Source organism: Watersipora subatra, chromosome 9, assembly GCF_963576615.1.
Source record: "Watersipora subatra chromosome 9, tzWatSuba1.1, whole genome shotgun sequence".
In the NCBI taxonomy this organism is placed as follows: domain Eukaryota; kingdom Metazoa; phylum Bryozoa; class Gymnolaemata; order Cheilostomatida; family Watersiporidae; genus Watersipora; species Watersipora subatra.
The window spans coordinates 52,158,861-52,179,335 of NC_088716.1; the positions used below are offsets into that span (position 1 = coordinate 52,158,861).

Sequence of the window (20,475 nt, forward strand, 5' to 3'; positions counted from 1 at the left end):
ACTGAGTCTAGCCTGAGCACCAGCCAGGTCCTTCTTTAACCCAAGGATAACATTTTGCTGCTCCTGGTTTACCTTTTTTAACTCTATGCATTCTTGCCTACAAAGAAAAACAAGTCTATAAGCCCTCTCTTAGAATGAGGAGCAACTTCATGCATCTTATGGTTTACAAAATGAAACACTAGCATTGATCCTTATCTATACAAGCCAAACTAATATATTTTCTGACCTAAAGCAAAAGTGTAGCTATTATAAATGATTTGAACAGAATATCACAAAAATGTAACGACTTTATGCAACATGAAAGTGGATGTGTTTCTGCCCTTAAAACGATCTAAAACAGTACAACAGAACAATTATTTTGTATGCAGCTAGTAAACTGTGATATGCAAGACTATTAAAGGCAAAAGATTGATGCTGATGCCAAGATTTCAGTTTTAAGAACAAGGTAGGCCTATGTCTATGTACATTGTATAATAAGTGTATAAGTACAAGGTATGTCTATGTCTATGTACATTGTATAATAAGTGTATAAGTACAAGGTATGTCTATGTCTATGTACATTGTATAATAAGTGTATAAGTACAAGGTATGTCTATGTCTATGTACATTGTATAATAAGTGTATAAGTACAAGGTAGGCCTATGTCTATGTACATTGTATAATAAGTGTATAAGTACAAGGTATGTCTATGTCTACGTACATTGTATAATAAGTGTTCAAAACTTTAATAAACAATTTATCTAGCTTTAACTACAGTGTGATACGCAATGAAATAAGCAAGAGGGAGAGAGAGAGTTTGACCTTGACCCTACAGCGAGAGCATGCTGAGTTACAAGCTCCAAAAGCATCCCATTATAAGTTTGTCGTGGTTTAATCAAATGATCTTGAATTTATATCCAGACAAACCAGAGTGAAACCATTGTATCAAGGCCATGCTCTTTTATAACTTTATTCCTAGAGTTTAACGTCTCGTTCTACAACTCTTTCCAAAGAGCTTTGGCTAGTTAATGCTGCAGTTACTCCGAGTCAGCAGGTTTGAGGTAGTAAATCCTAACTATAACATTGTAAAGATTAACAGACAGACTCTAGGTACAGCATATTGAACTTTTCATCGACACAAAAGTTCCATAAGGTTGCAGTCTTTCTCAGACTACCTATGTTGAAAGCTATCATAATGAGATCAATCCCTTCAATTCTATCAATGTGACGCTGCCCTGATATGTGTGATATAAGATGTGTCGCCCATTCTAGTACGTACTTCATACAGTGACAGTTATCAAAACTGCGAGGCAGAAGTTGTTAAAATGTATCCATTTGAGTCGCAACACGCTATTGTTTGGCTTGTCTATTTACTCTGTGTGGAGTTGTTTATAGCGACACTGATTGCCTGTACGTGTTTATGTTGGATGCTGCGGTAGGTTATAAAAACTTATTTGATGTTTAGTAGTAGTAGCGGTAAATAAACAACAGCCTTGTAACCATGTCCTACAAGCCTAAAGATGTAGATTAAGATTTACAATATTTGCTTATATATTTTGTTACGCTGCAACGGCAACAACCAAACAAGCTTACTAGAGTGAAAACTTGAGCCAAACGATGAGTTAGGCTATACAATAATAGGGAAGGTTCATTGTCTCGCTGATGTATAGAAGATTAACTATAATCTCTTTAACATCTTAATCAAAGTCAATTTTATGCTTTATGAAACTTATTTTGACAGCAAAAGAAGACAACTTCAAAATCAAATTAAAGCGGCGCATGAAAGAGAAAGGCGGTTCTTTTTTGGGATGGGTCCGATAGAAGAATTTATGCCAGAAAGACAGCTACATCATGCGATCCGACAGCTGCCGGCAACATCCGAAAGAGCCATGACAAGTAGGCCTACAGCTTAAGAATTCATGAAAGCATCATAAACGCTTTGTAATTTGTAATAGGTAGCGTGTAGGTATTAGCTAGTAGGTAGCGGGTCATAAACATTCCGTAGTAGGTAGTGTATAAAATACGAGTTGAATATAATTATTTGAAGAAACACAGAGATAAAATCCTGAAGTAAAATGCTTACGGCATTGTAACCTGTGCTTCAGAGCGATACTCAAAATAAACCAATATTATGATATATGCAGTATTTCATTGTTTAGATTTCAACGAACCCAATGCGGATGATAAGAAATGAGATGCATAACAGCTAAGAGCTGCTGGTGTTACTCACCGCCAGGATTACTGATTAACTCTGAAGTCAATCGATGGTTATTAACAGCGGAATATAAAGACAAGAGAATCAAGTTTTATAGTGCTTTAAAACCATTTTAGATTCAACTTGATGATACTGATGTGGATTATCTTATAACATACAGATTAAATATGCTTGAACCTGCCTCAAACTTACCTCGATCAGGTTTCACTTGTTGGGTGTAGTTTTTTAGATACAACAAAAATCAACACCACAAAGTAAAAGCGTACAATCATGCCTCATTTGTCCTCCATTATTTCTATCGTGGTTACCAACCAAAATGAACTACGATCAAGGCAGCTAGATGCAACGGAGTCATTTGAACAACTACTGGACGCTTGTTATTGGCTAAGGTTAAAGTATAGCTCACACCGAATACTTTGTAATTCCACCGGTAGATGCGCCATCATGATTCACATTAGTCAAAAGAGAAAATTGTTTAATGAAATCAAACATTCCCGATTGTTGTATCACGTCTTTAGCGCCGATGCTCGCATGCACATTACTTCATTTTTTGTCAGTGTTGCATATGAACAGTAATAAGTATAAATCACATTCAAGTACAGATACAGGATAAAATTATGTAAGACACCGCCTACAATAAGCAATCTGAGTAGAGCAACTTACGAATCCATTGCAAGTGAAAAAATATTTCTATTGTCGACTGATATAACGCATGCCAACAACAGCAGGTACTCTCGGGTAACTGTGAGATAGCCGTGACAATAGCTACAGGTGGCAGTTATTCAGTGATAAATGGCAAGCTAAACAGTGTGTTGTGTTACCAACGACCAAACAAACTTCTAATCAGTAATATCTATAGGGACTTGTGATCAATATAATCGATTGAGACAAGTTATTTCACGGGGCGCTGAGCTTGGCTCCCGCTTACTGCTGCCTTAAAATAATGACAGGATTAGAGGTGGACCTAATCACGCATCAATCTTTCATTAGAACTTGAATAGGATGCGCAGCAGACCGCTAGGTACGCATCGGTCAAAGAGCTGATTGTTTGTGTCGGAAGCCTTTCACGTTACAAGAATGATCCAGGACACACGATCTCATTCTAACATGAGCTAACATGGTACATAGATGTTAGTGCATCTGGAAAGTGACACTAGGTATATTTGCTTGTTATATTTGAGTAGCACTCGGACAGCCCTGTGTGTCGTGCGAGATCCTCGGATGCGCAGATCAAACTCAGACTATAATATGCGCACAATTATTCAACAATGCTAGGTTGATTATCACAGATGTCAGAGTTTTAGGCGACTTGGCCGAATGTCATGAGTTGACATCCGATATGATGCAATATTTTTTTCTCAACCACTAACGTGGCTTACGACAGACGAGATGGAAACAGCTCTTATTATAGTAAAACAAGTACGATGGTAGAGAGATGTCCTGTGTAATAAGTATGTGCACAATTATTCAATGCAGCAAGGTCATGGCATAGCGCAAATGGTAGCATGCTTGGCTGAAAATCTAAATATTCAAGTTTGAATTCCGCGTGATAGAATCTCTTTTCCTAACTCTTAGAGCAGCTACGGGCAGATGGACAGACGGACACGACTCTTATTAGAGTGAAAACTAACTGAATGCCCAGCGTTGCACAGGTAATAAAAACAGCTTATAAACAGTGGCAGGTATTGTAGTTGTCATTGGCGAAGTTGACTAATTAGCCAATAACAAAATTAGCAGATTGGTTAACTTGAGCGACTTAAGCTAGTAATTTAAGCTTGTCTAAATTTTTATTACGTATAATAAGAACTGTGAAGCCAGCTTGTACTTCTTACGTGTGCCGTTGTGCATCACATAGCACCATTATGTGTATTTTAACGGGTGTAATGAATATGACCACAATTATTCCATTGTATAGCTGTGCAGCGGCTTAACTCAAAGGATGGACTGTCTGCCTGCAACATTGGAAGATCCACATTCAAATCCACTGTGAAATGGATTTTTTATTTCAAAACTTCATCACTATAACTGGACACACGAACAGAAGACCGATAAATACTGAGGTTTATATAAATGTATAAATGTTAGGAAGGGCATTCAGCCACAAGTGCTCCAGTGCTAAATCTCATGTGCAGATGTACACAGTATATTCAAGTTCAGGATGGATATGGTTTGGAATAAAGTGACATGCAGCAGAGAGAGAGAGAGTAATTCTTGATAATTAAGATTACTATCATTACCCTGATGCAAGAAAACAAGGAAAAAATATCAATAAGATTGGAGAGCGTAGCCGCACACCAGCAGGTCTGCGTAATATAAATTGACATGTCCCATACAATAGCTTACTAACAGATGAATATTCCATTCAAGTGTTGAATAGACACATTTAGAGACATACTACTAAAGTTTTTATGCAGCAGCGACAGCTAGAATCATAACATATCTGAAGTACTGAAACAGTCTTGCATCTGCTCATGGAAAGCGTAGTTGAACAACTCAACACCGATTCTAGAGTCGGGCATTGTAAATTGACCTCCATAATTTGTGGCAAAAACAGTTTTCTGAATATAAGGCTAAAGCAGGTCAAAGGTGCTGTCATCTAACACATAATTTGTGAAAGCGTAACTACAGTATAGGTTTCTGCCTATATAAGTAGATTGCAATGAATTCATGATAATACTATATCATCCACGAAAGACATATTTGTTATCCTAATCAAATCACGGACTAACACAATAATGTTCAAACAATATATGGTGAGGACTTTGCTTATGAAACTAATCTGTTTCAAGATAGTTTTTTCGTATATCAAAAGTTTATATATTTCAGAAAATTTTACTGTGAGAATAAACTGCCTTTTGTTCAATTTATTCTAGAACTCAACGACTTACCGTTAAATACTCTGGATAGTTAGAGCATCAAAACAAACACATTGTAACAATCTACGTAAAACAAAACATTAAATTCAAAAAATAAAAGTATACATTAATGAAATAATAGCAATCAATAAAACAAGGTTTTTATTTTTACTTCACCATCTATATATATATATTTTTCAAAGTTGATCTGTACGTGTATTTGTCCAGTTATAGCTATTTCATTACCTTGGAATAAAGAATCCGTATAGCCGGAGATTTGATCTCCAAACCTCCCGTTCGCCAGTCTAAAGGTCCGGCCACACGTAACGAATTATTCGTTCAATCGGACCGAATCCACGAATTTCACAGAATTCACAGATCTATTCTGCCGAATATCATAGATTCGTCTGAGCTGTGCATGCACACCGAATTCGTTACCGAAACGCGTTTAATTGGCTAACCAATTTTTTTTAGCGAGCACGATTCTATTAGCTTTGACAAGTGATATAGTCCAAGACACGTACGACGACCCACAATAAAAGTATCACCGCGATATGACTTGATACATACGATGCAACTGCCTATATGCGCTATTGTTGGTTCTCTCTCGTTGGTTCACCATGACAGGAACTTCTCATCGTGTATCTAGAATTTTTTTTATAGATATTTTAAAAGTTATGAATTATTTCTTTTTCAATAATAATAATTTCTTTTTATGCAGCAAAAGCTCCGTCGCAAAAACAATCGCTATCTCTAGCGCATATAGGCAGTTGCATCGTATGTATCAAGTCATATCGCGGTGATACTTTTATTGTGTGTCGTTGTACGTGTCTTGGACTATATCACTTGTCAAAGCTAATAGAATCGTGCTCGCTAAAAAAATTGGTTAGCCAATTAAACGCGTTTCGGTAACGAATTCGGTGTGCATGCACAGCTCAGACGAATCTATGATATTCGGCAGAATAGATCTGTGAATTCTGTGAAATTCGTGGATTCGGTCAGATTGAACGAATAATTCGTTACGTGTGGCCGGACCTTACGCCTTACTAACTAAGCCACAAAGCTTGAAAGATACATTAGATGATATATGTCACTATATGGAGCAAATACCATGACGCAAAGTCATGGCATACGATCATTAGAAGCCGTAGCTCTTATTAATAAGCTTACTTAAATTTTCTATTACCAATGTGCCAGGCTAGTAGCAAGTGGCAGGCAACTCTCATTACTTCTCATTGTTTACAAGTTGATTTTTAATACCCTGGCAACTCCGGGTAGCACAGCTATTAGATATACAATTATGGAAATATAGCCTTGATAATGCATAGGTTCAGGGCTAGACGGAGATAAAAAAAATACACGGTATAGCTGCCTCAACTAAACTAGGTTAAAGTTATAATAACTTAAGAGATATATTTTTAATTATCGTTTAAATTTTTTTACATTAAATTCTTAGTCTTCCTCCACCTCTTTATATTCACTTACAAAACTGCAATAATTGGAGAAACTGCGAACATCATATGTTGGGCACTGAGCAGGATGTTGAGTAAAATAGTTGATCAAATCTCGAAAGGATCATATGTTAAGTGGTCAAATTGTGGTTGGAGTGTACAGTAGAGCTTTCTTGTTGCTTGTTTGTTGGAGGTAAATTGGGTCAACATCCAAAAAACATCATATTTTAAGCTTAACCTTCCAAATTATACGTAGAGGAGATTATACAAAGAGAAAAAGTTTAAAACCAATACTTGTTATTAAGAATAGGAGGTTCTACATTTGTTAAGATAAATCAACTCTATTGAAGATTTTGTTCTTTAGATATCTAGTTCCAGGCTCTACTGGAAACCATAAACATATTAAATGTCAAACTGAGTGAATATTACATACAATTTAGTATTCAGAACCATTCCAAACCTTCATGTGAATAGAAATTTTAAATATATACTATACAGACTTGAGTCGCTAACCTTATACTATTTTGTTACAAAAACATCATTACGAGTTGTAAAAAGTCAAGCCGTGCAAACCTGTACATACAGACTCTACTAGGAAAATTTAATTTATGAACATACAAAAATACAAAAAAGGCTGTTCACGGACCAAAAGCACTCAAGTGAAAGTACTGAAGCTAGATTTTACGTTTAGTTTTTTCATCTCTCAGTCACTGATACTGTTGGGTGGGATGCATTGTTGGTTGCTGCGTTTCAGTGCCCAGCATCATACGCACTGGTTGACTTGCCCATTTCATGAGAAAGCCAAATGGTCATCATGTAGTCGTGATCAGATAGACATGATCACTAGACTAAGTAATAGTCATATAAATTTTATAAAAGACCAAAAGAATCATTGAAAAATGTATTTTTAAAGATCGACTAAAAATCAATTAATCTTAACATTTTGCAAAAATGCTGATAGTAGCGTGTTGGCTTTGTTTTGCCACTTTTTATTTTCTTCAATTTTTACTTTTTCATAATGCATGATTACTATTAGGTGTTATTAAATTGCTATACAATCTTATATAATTTACTGATACGTGTTTAAAACATACATTTTATTTCATGAATGAATTTAGGCAAAGAATGATCTATTGGAACGAGTTGGAAGCATCTGTAGCTATGTACATTCACTAACCTTATAGTCACAATTGTTTGCTGAAGTCCCACAACATCCTCTGTAGGTACTTGTTCTATTCTTACAACTGGTTTAGGTGTTTCAACAACAGGGGCTTTCTTATGCTGCGGCCGAGATGACAACTCTTGTATCTTTTGCTTCAGCGAGCTACATATAGGACATAATGACATTTTATAGTACCCCAGGTTTTAAACGCGCCCATTTTAACTTTATTATAAACCAAGGTATGTAAATGAAGCTAGAAAATTGAACTAGCAGATAGAGCCAAAAACATTTGATGGTATTTGTGATAAATTGGAAACATTACAAACAAAATTACTTAGCAGGAGTTATCTTCTCTGGTGTGACCATAGCAATCAATAAAGTGTACATTGCCTATTGATGGAAATAAAAAACTTGAAAATAAAACTGAAATCAACTGAATAGAACATTGAATTATAACTAACTTACAACACTTTTATATAACCCAAAATATAACGGGATTAAACATCTTTGAGCGTATAATTTTTATAATTTACATTTTATAATTTTATAGCATGATAATATATAGCTTTTGTGAAATTTAATTAGGCTATTATTTTAAAAATGCTGAAAAGGTGATAAATTACCTGTTTTCCTGCTGAACAGTCTTACTTCTCTTTTGCGCCTTGTTTAGCTTTTCCTCCATAGAACATATGGTGACCGAGTGCTGCTTTATTTGTTCCTTGTACGATTCAAGGTTCTCTTTTTCCGCTGCCAACCGGGACTCAAAATCGGAAGTCAGTGCTGCCAGCTCCTTCGCTTTGGCTGTTCTCAGATCTTCCACATCTTTTTGCATAGTTGCCTTAAAGTAGTAAAGTCAAATGCAATTATCTTACTATCGAGTGTACATTGTGTATTCTTTAATTTTCAAAAGAGCAATCGTGGCCTGGTGGTCTAGAGTGTCTGACATGCAAACAACGGGTTTGGGTTCAATCCCAAAAAAAGGGCCACTGGTGGTGACAGGAATAATATTCATCCTTAAATTACTCTCTGCAACTGGGTATGTCTCCAGTGTCGAGGTCTCCTTACCAATGAACTCAGAAATGTCCAGTCAAGATCACAGAGACAATGTTTGTATGACAACGTTCTTAGAAAACACACATGTTGTAAACTAAAAAAACATAATACTTAATTTGAGGGATCACCCATAACTGGAGATGATTGGGTGTCCTTACATGGGCCTCCTCAATGACATGCCAACGCTCTTTTATCAATCATGTTACATCAATGTAGAGACAGTTACAGAAACACCCTCAACTTTTTCATACCCTCTAGTAATTGTCACTTACTTGTATTATTCTAGGATTGACACAACATGTCTGTGTGTTAAATTATATAAAACAATCATTTGTTTTTTCTTTACATTATGAGATGACCACCTATAATTATATTTTTACCCGCTAGTTTGCCTATTTCTAGGTTTACAAAACCAATAAGTAGCTGACCCTATCAAACGGCATTATCTTATTGCACTAAAAACCAAGCTGGTGGATCTGTAAGCTTACCAAACTCTTCTCGCCATCCTCCATCATTTTCAGCGCTTCATTAGCAGCTTCCATTTTTTCTTTTTCTCCCGCTTGCTGCTCCAGGAATGATTGTTTAAGAGCAGACATGTTAGCCTCTAGTTCCTCACACCTCTGTCGTTCTAAACTGAGGGCATTTTCTCTACGCTCCGTCTCCACTAACCGCAAATCCTCTATGGCTTTGTTCATTCTTTCATCAGCTGGAAGACAAAAAATGCAGTGGTGCCTCAGCTACCTTATGATATGACTTTACCACTTCAATTAAATAAGCATCTTTTAAATTAAAATTCTCCGCTTTTTACTTTTCATAAAAAATTAGTATTCACTCTTCACTTTTCTTTAAAAAAATATTGTCAGTAGCTTTCTACACCGAAACAACTCTCTGAATATTAATAAAGACGAAGTATGTAACAGCACAGCAGACTAGTCACATTGCTAGCTAGTAACTAACTGCTGCTTTTTTCAGAAAAAAATGAAATTCAAAACAGAATCTTATAAAGCAGCTTCAATATAGTGCAAATAAAGTAGCAATATATGAAATTCTCTATGAAATGTATATATTTTTTATTTATATATAACATATATTATATGTAAATAAATATAAATTTTACCTGAAGATTGCAATGCATTTGCATGACACTATTAGTAGTAATGATTTTAACCTGTAGTTTTTAATAAACTTTATACACAGCTCTGATTGCCTCAATTATTGAGCACTTCACTTTACAGTGTAAACTACATATAATATATACAATATATATTATGTTATATATATATAATATATGAAATGCTATAATAATGATGAACCACCACTGATTATTTTCAGAAGACAAAAGCATCTACCTGTAGAAGCCATCTGATTAATAGTATTTACTATAACAGTAATAATATGACTATTACAGCTAATATATACTAAATTTACTGTAATGGTCGTGTTTCTCCGTCCATCTGAAGTTACGCTTAAAGCGGTAGAAAAAAAATAAAGCAGCTGACAGCAATTGAGCTCAGATATCCGGATTCCAAGCCAAGCGTGTTACCATCTGCACCTCTCCACCACCTAGCCGCATTGGAGTATAATTGTGCACATAGTTATTACACATGATGACCTCGCACGGCGCTGGAATTTTCAGCTTACGAGTTTTAATAATACAACCTCCTCCTATTTTTATACAACATACTTTTGTGTCAGCCTGCGGCATCAGAACCATGAGTGTTGGGCTGCTGTCAGCACCAAGACCATGAATGCTAAGCTGCCATCAGCACCAAGACCATGGGTGTTGTGCTGCCATCAGCACCAAGATCATGAGTGTTGTGCTGCCATTAACACCAAGATCATGAGTGTTGTGCTGCCATCAACACTAAGACCATGAATGTTGAGCTGCTGTCAGCACCAAGACCATGAATGTTGAGCTGCTGTCAGCACCAAGACCATGAGCGTTGTGCTGCCGTCAGCACCAAAACCATGCGTATTAGGCTCCTGTCAACACCAAGACCATGAGTATTGTGCTGCCATCAACACCAAAGCCATGAGTGTTGTGCTGCCGTCAGCGGCGACTTCGAGGATGTGAGTTGACAATGAGACAAAATAATATGCTAACAATTTTTTTTCTCAAAAAATCAAATTTTCAGATGATCTATTGTATTGTGCTGATCTTGTGATTCACAAATTAATATATCAGATGATCTATTGTATTGTGCTGATCTTGTGATTCACAAATTAATATATCAGATGATCTATTGTATTGTGCTGATCTTGTGATTCACAAATTAATATATCAGATGATCTATTGTATTGTGCTGATCTTGTGATTCACAAATTAATATATCAGATGATCTATTGTATTGTGCTGATTTTGTGATTCACAAATTAATATAGTAAACTCATACCTTCTACCCTCGCTTTCTCACGAGCCTCAGAAACTTTGTCAGCCATTTCAACCTTGAAATTGGCTGCCTGAGTAGCTAATTCTGCCAAGTGATGAGCTTCCATAGTTTTAATCGTCGCTTCAACTCCATCCTTTTCCTTGATAGCAAGCTCCCACTTTGTGAAGAGCCCATTGATGTGCTTCGCAGGTGCTACAACCAAAGTTTTAGCTTTTATATTTCACAGAAATTATCTTCTCTTGGTTCTCAACAGGTACTAGAAGATCAGATAGCAAATCTTTAAAAATTCACAATGTGCCACAACCACAATGGGCAATGCGCCCAGTTCCTTATCATCTGGTAACAGCAAAACTAAGGCTTGCTATTAGAACATTAGTTGGGTTAATGCAGAGAAAGCACCAAAAAGTCTTATCTTTTGCTGAATTGTTAACCCAATTTTTTAGCACTAATAAATCAGGCTCCAGTATCCCTGTAGCAAAGCTCTTTTCGCTTCCTATTTTCTTACCATCAGTGGAGACGGTAACGTTTACCCCGCACCTCTGCAGAGCATCTTCAATATCCTGCTGCCAACTGATTTGGCTTTGAGCCGACTCAACAAGTGCTTGTTTGATAGCTTGCAGAGTTTCAGAGGCCCCAACTATAGAGATAGCTTGAAGGAGAGACAACTCCTGCTTGAGAGGTCCAGTTAGTAGCCCGCTAGTGGTAAGTCTTGCCTATCAAATGAGAGGAGTCAAATTCATTGTCTACTTTCCAACAACGTAACTTTTCACTTTAGCTTCAGAACTAAACAGGAAGGCGGGTTAGCTCACCTGTGACTCAGTCAGATGCTGCTTGAGCGCTCGGAGAGCCTTGTCTCCTTTCTTCTCTTGTCCCACCATCTGCTTCACTTGCTCCTTGAGCTCTGTAATCTGCCTCTGGTTCTGTGTTCGGTCATCTATTAGCTTCTTGAGAGAGTCCATTAACTGGTCATCTGGTACCTCATCATCCGGGTATTTGACACCCGGCGTGGAGAAGGCAACTTGCACGACACGGTTCCTGAATCGCTCAGCCTGTTTGCCACAGACATAAAAACTATTATAGTAAATTATATCAAAAATTAATGAAAAAGTTACATTATAAGAATTCCAATTTGTTTGATACTCTATTGAAAGACGTTAAGTGATCTTTGTAGTTTTGATTGCCAAATAAAAATGAAGAAAAGCCTCCACAACTACAGCTTTGTTAACACATACCTCTCTTCTTCACTGTTGTCACCTAACACAATAACAACGAGTCATCTTTAGCACATTTAAAAAAACCTACTGCAATTGACTTTTTAATGAAGTAACAGAATCTTTATAACTATTATGCTCTAGTTCATGCGCATAAAAATTCAACATAATAAAACAATTGATTAAAATTTTACTCAAAAACTGCTAGATGCACAATTATTTATAGTTTTGATAGTTAAAAACATTTAAAAGAAAAGTTATATACCTTTTGTGCTAAAAATAGTTTCATTGCTCATATGCTAATTCCTACATACTGTACTCCTGATCGCTACTTTGATATAGAAGACAAGCAGCCCCGATAGCATCAATGATGTCACCTCAATATAAACATTTTTAAAGATTTAAAAAAAAGCAATGTTTTAAAGATCATCTTAAAGTATTTCAGAGATGTGTGAATTGAAAAATGTGAACCTTTTTAGTAGCTTGCTCCAAGTCAACCCGGGCAGCTCTCTCCGCCCGCTGCGCATCTAGAAACTCAGACTTGCAATGTTGGGCTTCCGACTGAAGTCTCATTTGTTCTGCAGTTGCATCAGCTAGTTTTACTTTCTGTCGATCAAGTTCTTCTTTCATGATTTTCATGCTGTCGTTCAGCTCCTGTATCCTGCTCTCCGCATTCTTAAATTGCTACAAATCAAAATTATTTCAAGTTGTCCACCCATAATTTTGCAGGGCATAGAGCAAACAACTCAACATCAACGCCAGACTCGCAAAGCATACATAAGTACATATGAGAAAATTGACCACATAGATGCATATATAGATAAGGTTTCTGCTTATATTTACATGTGCAACATTACATATTGTTTTATGTAAGAGCTCTTTTCCCGAAGCAATTTAGTTTCACATAATTCCTTAAATTACCCACATCAAAGTACATGTGTGAGGCCTATCACGAGATCGTGATTTGGTAAATGTGCATTCAGAAATCTTTTAGCTGACTACCTATCATTTTATTTAATTACTCTTTTCTCTACTTCTACTTTACTTTTGCTGTGGATGCTTTTGCTAAGGTCCAAAGATTGTAGTGACTTTTGTTTTTGTATATTTCAATGAAAACAACAAGGGTGCTCAGTATATACACAAGCTGAACAATAACCACCACTATCATTCAGCTAGTTTATAATTAAAACAGGAGGAAGTACCCCAAGTATTTTTTTTATTACCATTAGTTTGTTTATTTGATAACTATTGCTTTCTCCGCTCCTACGAATTCGTAATTGATAAATAATGTAGGTAGATTTGATTAGCTGAAACGAGTGGTTTTCATCGGACAGATTTCAATTTTTATTGTAATTCCTTCTACTTGAAATCAACTTCATTTGAGATTCATTTAAGAGAACTCACAGATTCGTCAATAATAAAAGTTGACTTTTAAATCAGTGTTAAATTATCAGAAATGGTAAAGAGCTGTATGAAGGCCCAATCCTTTTATTGCCGTGTTACAATAGCAAATGTTTTAAATGTGTCACACTTCATGCAATCGCACAATTCTATACATGCAATTAATGAGCCGACTCGAATGTTGGCTAACAAATCCATGACATTCAGTTTATTAGACTGACGCTTTAACCAACCGAGCTAATCAGCCACCTTCCAAGGCCTCAAAATAATTATGCCAACCAAAAAACAAAGAGTGCTTTGTGAAAAAAAATGCGAACAGACAAACAGACTACAGACAATAATAAAATAGATGATGATGATATCTATATATATGAATGTAACCTTAATAAAGATGATGATATATATAGATGTACATCATCATCAGGTACTAAATTCATTCAAACCCTTTCTTTGTAGCCCCTGTAACACCTATAATTTTATAGAAGAACTGACTATTAAACATTGTATGACATTTTTATTGGGTTTTGCTTTTGTGCCATATAAAAACTCTTTTTTTAAATAGATTTTACAATGATAAATAAAAATGTAAAACTAAATGATGAATGAAATAGCATGGTATCACCATCGGGTTGATCTACCAAGGTGATGATACTTTTATAAAACTAGAGAACCAAACAGTGGTATCGCAAGGGTAATCTGACAAACTTATATAGATCCTTGATCGGAAAGTCGTGTGTAATAAATCGCGGCATGAACAAACATACTGATGTCCTATGGTACTAAGATATCTTCAGTCATTCGGATTAGATATTAAAACAAAGGCAAATCTTTAGACAAGTTTATAAGCTACGGGAGCGAGTGATGACACAAGCCAAACCTTTAGCTATGAATAGCCTAAGGCTGGAAGACTCAGTGTTGAATGCAATGCTTTGCTGCTTTCACAGTGAGATCTTGACACACTAAAGACAAGAGGTATTGCTACTGTGTGCAAAGGGAACGCTTTACCTTGGGAGACACTGAATATGTGGCGCAGCGAGGGAGTGCTGACTAGAAGAGTTACATCATAATTGAAACAAACAAGGGGAGTGTTATAGGAAAGCGTGCGACAAACTAATCATGTTAGGAAGTGCTTCTAAAAATACCAACCAATCAGGGTATTGAAAATACTACAAACGCAATCATAGGCACGGATTATAAGTAACAATAACCAAATCAACAGAGGTATCTAAGGATTTATCATTTCTCGTGCAAGATGGCGCATATGTGTGGGCGCCGGGAGGCGAAGTATGCTAGAGTGTAAACATAATATCAAGCCAAAAGCGAGTAATAGCTACAGCAACAACACCAAAGCAAAGCTGTGGTGTTGTAATAGCGATCTTACTTTTTGGTGTCTATACTCAGCCTGGTTAGAGAAAGAATACACAATCACAATATATAATGAACACGAGAGATAGACATAAAGATAGACAGCAAAGAGGTTAGTCATATTAGTCGAGGCGGTGAAATAAAAGGGTAAATTTTATAAGTAGTAATTGGAGAGGCAGCCGGATTTTACAAACCTAGCGAGGGTGATAAACATCTCAACTAGACTTGCAGTGAAATGTGCTCACTAAAGAATTTTTGTCGATGCTTGTGATTAAATTAATGTGCTGAAATTATGATTAAGTGCTGATATTTTCAAAAACAGTGCTTAGCTACATCCAAAGTTGTGACAATTTACGGGAATTGTGTTCTCTTGGTTTTACAAAAATTGGTAAGAATGAATGGTACTGTAAAATTGGTGCTGACATTTTCGTAAAAATAGTTCCATACTAGATCCAAAGTTGTGACATTTTACAGAAATTATGTTCTCTTGGTTTAACAAAAAATAGTAATTTGTTGAAAATAATATTCTAATTCTTGCTATTTCCAATCATGTTCTCAATGTATCTGAGTTTACTGAGAATGCTGATGTTTATCAATACAAATTACTTGAACCTACCAGTCTGAGTCCAATGAGCTCTTTATCTCTTGCTGTTTCTTCACTGCTGTCTTGGGCAGACTGTTTTACTCGTGCCATTTTAGAGGTCAATGTAGCTATCTGCACATCTCTATTTCTGACATCCTTTTTCAGCTGCTCAATCTCCCTGGTGAGCCGGCTGATGGACGTGTCCTAAAGGCATCACAATTCAGCAGTGACATTTTTTCTGTTACTGCAGTTTTCACAACCTGTGCACTCTATAAGGTACAGGCAGCATAGGGCAGCGTCTAAGTTGCCTTATGGTGTATAAGGCAAAATCTAAAGGACAGCATCAAAAAATCTCTTCCATGTTACGATATACCGGGTTTGGGCCACGCCAGATCAAAGTTAGAATGACAGACAGAAACCGATGTGAAATATGCAAGTCTGTTGCTATCAGCAACCTCTATTTAGCATAACGCTGACCGAGGTCGCTGCCTTTAGTGTTGAGAAAAAACAAATGCCATTGAAATTTGATTTTTTGAAAAGGGTGTTGAAGGAATTGATTAACATTCCAAGCATGTTTTGATACTATTGTGTTTTATAGTTATTTCATAACATATATGCAACAAAGAATGACCTTGCTCAATGACATTTTTCACTCAAAGCTAAACAACGTATCTTACAATAAAGAGCAAGAAAACTAAACATTCCTTTTGACTTTGATTCAATTTTGTGACAGCTTCGATATAAAGATTATATTTTTTTAGAAACTTATCGATGCCGTGAAATTAAAGCTAGGTTATAGTTATAACACGGTGCAGACAATGTGATGCTTACAGCACACGATAGAATAGCCAGTGTGAGCGGGTGCAGCTGAGCTGAATAGCTGGGTGTAAAAAAAGGTTGAAAAGCTATAACATGGAGCTCCTGATCCAAATTTAATTTTTAGTTATTTTCATTCTGTTGAGTGTAAATTAATTCAAACGTTGCATAACATGATAAACAACGACAGCCAACAGTTCAATGCTAAAGTTGATCAAAGATTAGGTAACCAAAGAACCAGTGATAGGATATGACAGATTTAATTCTTTGAGAGAAACCCACATTATTGGTACCAACAGTATTTAATCCCTTAATAGTAGAAAACAATTGTTGGAGCTTTTATAAAATCTGTAAAACCTTAACTTCTTAGCAGTTAAGGACTTGAAATTGAGATACTCAAAGAACAAAACTTATAAGCCAGTTGACCTGTTGACCTGTTTGTCATGACCTTTAAGTTTAAGAACACAGGTATACTCATCTTGATCAAATGTAGCATTTATTTCAATTGCAACAGCGTTAAATTTGTTTTAATACATTTTGAAGAAGCTCCATGGTAGATTGTTCATGTAAGTGTAAAGAAGGTGCATATAATGTGCAAGCTGCAACCATAAAGAAGCATTCACCAAGCTCAAGAGAGCAGTTACTCAGCTACCTGTATCGCTTCCTAGCCAAGCAACAGATAGAATGATTGCATTAACTTTACATACAGACATTTAGCAGTGCTAGGCAATCAGTAGCAACCATTGTTTACAGAAGGCGATGTTATCATGAAAGCACTCTAACATCTTATATCGTATTGTTAATATTGTATCAAGCTGTGAACATAATAGATGTTCAGCCATGATCACTATCAAGTAAGAGTTAGCTACACGCTTCTGCTAGATTAGTTTGTTGAAAAGAGCTGCCGACAGCTTTTGTATTTAACAGTTTTTCATCTGTTTTCTTTAGCACATGCTCTCCCATAAATTCCTTCCCTTGCACACTTTTCGCATTTTCTACGCTTTTTTTCTCTCAACCAGGTTTAACCCTTTTCACTTTCATCGTCCTTCCATTCGTACAACCTTATCATATACATGTATCTCTGTTTCCATCCAAACACTCTCTTCCCTCTTAATTACTAAGTTACCATTCAGTGATTGTGTAGAGACACACCCCCATAAGGCGCTGCAATACCATCATGGAAACAGCTGTGTCACTCTCATTCTGTCATTATTCAGTGTCCCTATTTGGAAGCAAAACATCTGTGTGATGCGCCATCTTTGTGTCATGAAAATGGTTTTAGCGACCAATGGCGTAGCAATTGCGCGATTATCATCATAAAAAGTAGCAGTTTTTTCTTTTGATTTTCGAGAGTGTGTTTTGTTCTTAAACTCTCAAAAATATAATCTTGACCTTGTCGCACAATCATTGCTCTACTATAGCGCCTTACGAAGTATGATCTGCTAGTCAGCCTAGCGTAGCCCTTCAGCAGTGGTGCACCCAGGTGTCGTTACACTATAACTGTAAAAAAACTTACTAATTCACCCTAGCTCTCCTTCATCTGTATCCTATTTGTTCTCACACGAGTAGACAACCCACTATATAGACCACCCACTATATAGACCACCCACTATATAGACCACCCACTATATAGACCACCCACTATATAGACCACCCACTATATAGACCACCCACTATATACACCACTCATTATATAGACCACCCACTATATAGACCACCCACTATATAGACCACCCATTATATAGACCACCCACTATATACACCACTCATTATATAGACCACCCACTATATAGACCACCTACTATATAGACCACCCACTATATAGACCACCCACTATATAGACCACCCACTATATAGACCACCCACTATATAGACCACCCACTATATAGACCACTCACTATATAGACCACCCACTATATAGACCACCTACTATATAGACCACCCACTATATAGACCACCCATTATATGGACCACCCACTATATAGACCACCCACTATATAGACCACCCACTATATAGACCACCCACTATATAGACCACCCACTATATAGACCACCCACTATATAGACCACCCACTATATAGACCACCCATTATATAGACCACCCATTATATAGACCACCCACTATATAAAACACCCACTATATAGACCACCCGCTATATAGACCACCCGCTATATAGACCACCCGCTAAATAGACCACCCGCTATATAGACCACCCGCTATATAGACCACCCGCTATATAGACCACCCGCTATATAGACCACCCGCTATATAGACAACCCACTATATAGACAACCCACTATATAGACAACCCACTATATAGACCACCCACTATATAGCAGAATGACATACCTTAGAACTCATATCCCGTTGAGTTTGATTAACAAGGCCAGAGATAATATTTTTATCTTTTCTAACTCTCTCTAGCTCAGACCGAACAGAGTAGAGCTCCTGAAGCTTCTCATTGAACTCCTGTAGGGAGACTGTGTCCTCCGAGATCAACTTCTTTTTTGTTTTCTCCAGCTTACCAACCTATAAGAGTAACCAGCACTCCACCGGTGAAATATTCAGTGCATGCCCCAACAGATCATTGTAACTTCCGCTATAGCTGCTAAGGCTATAGCAAAATTTGAACAAGCACTACTAAGTATTGATATATATCAGGTAGCCTTAGTATTTGACATGCTGGGAACACTTTATAAAGTCAAGATATTATGTTTATTTGTTAAATTTCTTATTATACTTTATTGATTAACACGCTGAGCATTTGAATTCAAAGTAGTTCCACTCTTAGGTAAAGCTGAAAGTAGTGTGAGAGTACCTTGTCTTTGAGGGCAACTATTTCAACCTTTTTACTTTGTAATTCTTTTTCTAGTTTATCCACTTGCTTGTTGGTGTCATTATTAGCTGGTGAAGATGACAGTTGCTGCCGCAGCTGCTCTACCTCGGCATTCAGTTGCTCTGTAAAAGAAGGAGAGAAGTAGAGATCGTTAGTCACTGATCCCAGTGTTAGAAAACAAATTAAAGATGCTATTCTTCATCACATGTACTTCTTGCTGTGTGAATAAATGTACATGTACATATATCCTATGGTATTATCATCATCCTAAACTCTAAGCCATTTTTAATAAACAAGACTCAAGTTTAACAACATACGCTAGCTCGACTCAAGCTCCGATTGGTGGGAAATTACCAGGGCAAAACAAACTAAAAGATAATAGGCTGCAGGGTGACTACTTAATATTCCAATCATCAAGACATGCGGTAATGAGAAATGCCTTCTAGAGCCCATCGTTACCTACTCTGATATACTTAACTTTTTTGATAGACTTATCTAGTTGTATAGATTTCTACATTTGTAGACTTTCCTATCTTGACAGACCTGTGCCCTAACCCTTTCATCTATAGAGTTACTTACATTTATGGACTTACACATCTTTGTGCATACACCTAATTTTATGAACTAACCAATACTTAAGTACTGCTTATGTTCATAAACTTACCCACATATATATGTATATCGTAGTAGACTTACCAATATTTGACGACTTACCTATATTTGTTGGCTTAACTTACTTTCAAGTACTTACCTATATTCATAGACTTACCTACGTACATGTATATATACTGTATATATATACTTTAATGTTCATATACTTACATGTACCTTATGTTCAACTATTTACTTATATTTATAGACTTATCTTACGTTCGAGTACTTACCTATGTTCAATACCTACCCATGTTCAAGTACTCCCCTATGCTCAAGTACTTGCATATGTTCATAGACTTACCTATTTTGATAGTTTTCGCCTCGCCATCCTTCTGGATAGCCTGCAGTCTGTGCAGCTCGTCAGTGAGTCGAGAAATTTTAAGGTCCTTTTCATGCTGAAGATTGACTAGGTCAGTTGTAGGTGAATCTGCAGGTTTCTCAGTGCCCTGTCCTACCCAAGAACCTGCAAGCAGCATACTGTAGTTGAGGATTTCACCTTTTTC

At 36.6% G+C, this 20,475-nt stretch overlaps 2 protein-coding genes across 2 annotated transcripts in view; both read right to left on the reverse strand.

Moving 5' to 3' along the window:
- LOC137403636 (charged multivesicular body protein 1B2-like) overlaps positions 1 to 20,475 on the reverse strand; it is a 233,842-nt gene that overhangs the window by 129,493 nt on the left and 83,874 nt on the right. The gene's annotated exons all lie outside the window — the stretch shown is intronic.
- The window catches only part of LOC137405385 (forkhead-associated domain-containing protein 1-like), a 31,120-nt gene that overhangs the window by 9,574 nt on the left and 1,071 nt on the right, over positions 1 to 20,475 (reverse strand). Inside the window, exons 3-14 of the mRNA XM_068091625.1 lie at positions 20,274 to 20,435; positions 19,301 to 19,440; positions 18,832 to 19,011; positions 15,699 to 15,869; positions 12,788 to 13,000; positions 11,915 to 12,154; positions 11,611 to 11,818; positions 11,109 to 11,297; positions 9,204 to 9,421; positions 8,286 to 8,500; positions 7,678 to 7,824; positions 1 to 97 (exon numbers count right to left, since the gene is read on the reverse strand). Of these exons, the coding sequence (XP_067947726.1) occupies positions 1 to 97; positions 7,678 to 7,824; positions 8,286 to 8,500; positions 9,204 to 9,421; positions 11,109 to 11,297; positions 11,611 to 11,818; positions 11,915 to 12,154; positions 12,788 to 13,000; positions 15,699 to 15,869; positions 18,832 to 19,011; positions 19,301 to 19,440; positions 20,274 to 20,435 (2,180 nt within the window). The remainder of the gene's footprint in view (positions 98 to 7,677; positions 7,825 to 8,285; positions 8,501 to 9,203; positions 9,422 to 11,108; positions 11,298 to 11,610; positions 11,819 to 11,914; positions 12,155 to 12,787; positions 13,001 to 15,698; positions 15,870 to 18,831; positions 19,012 to 19,300; positions 19,441 to 20,273; positions 20,436 to 20,475) is intronic.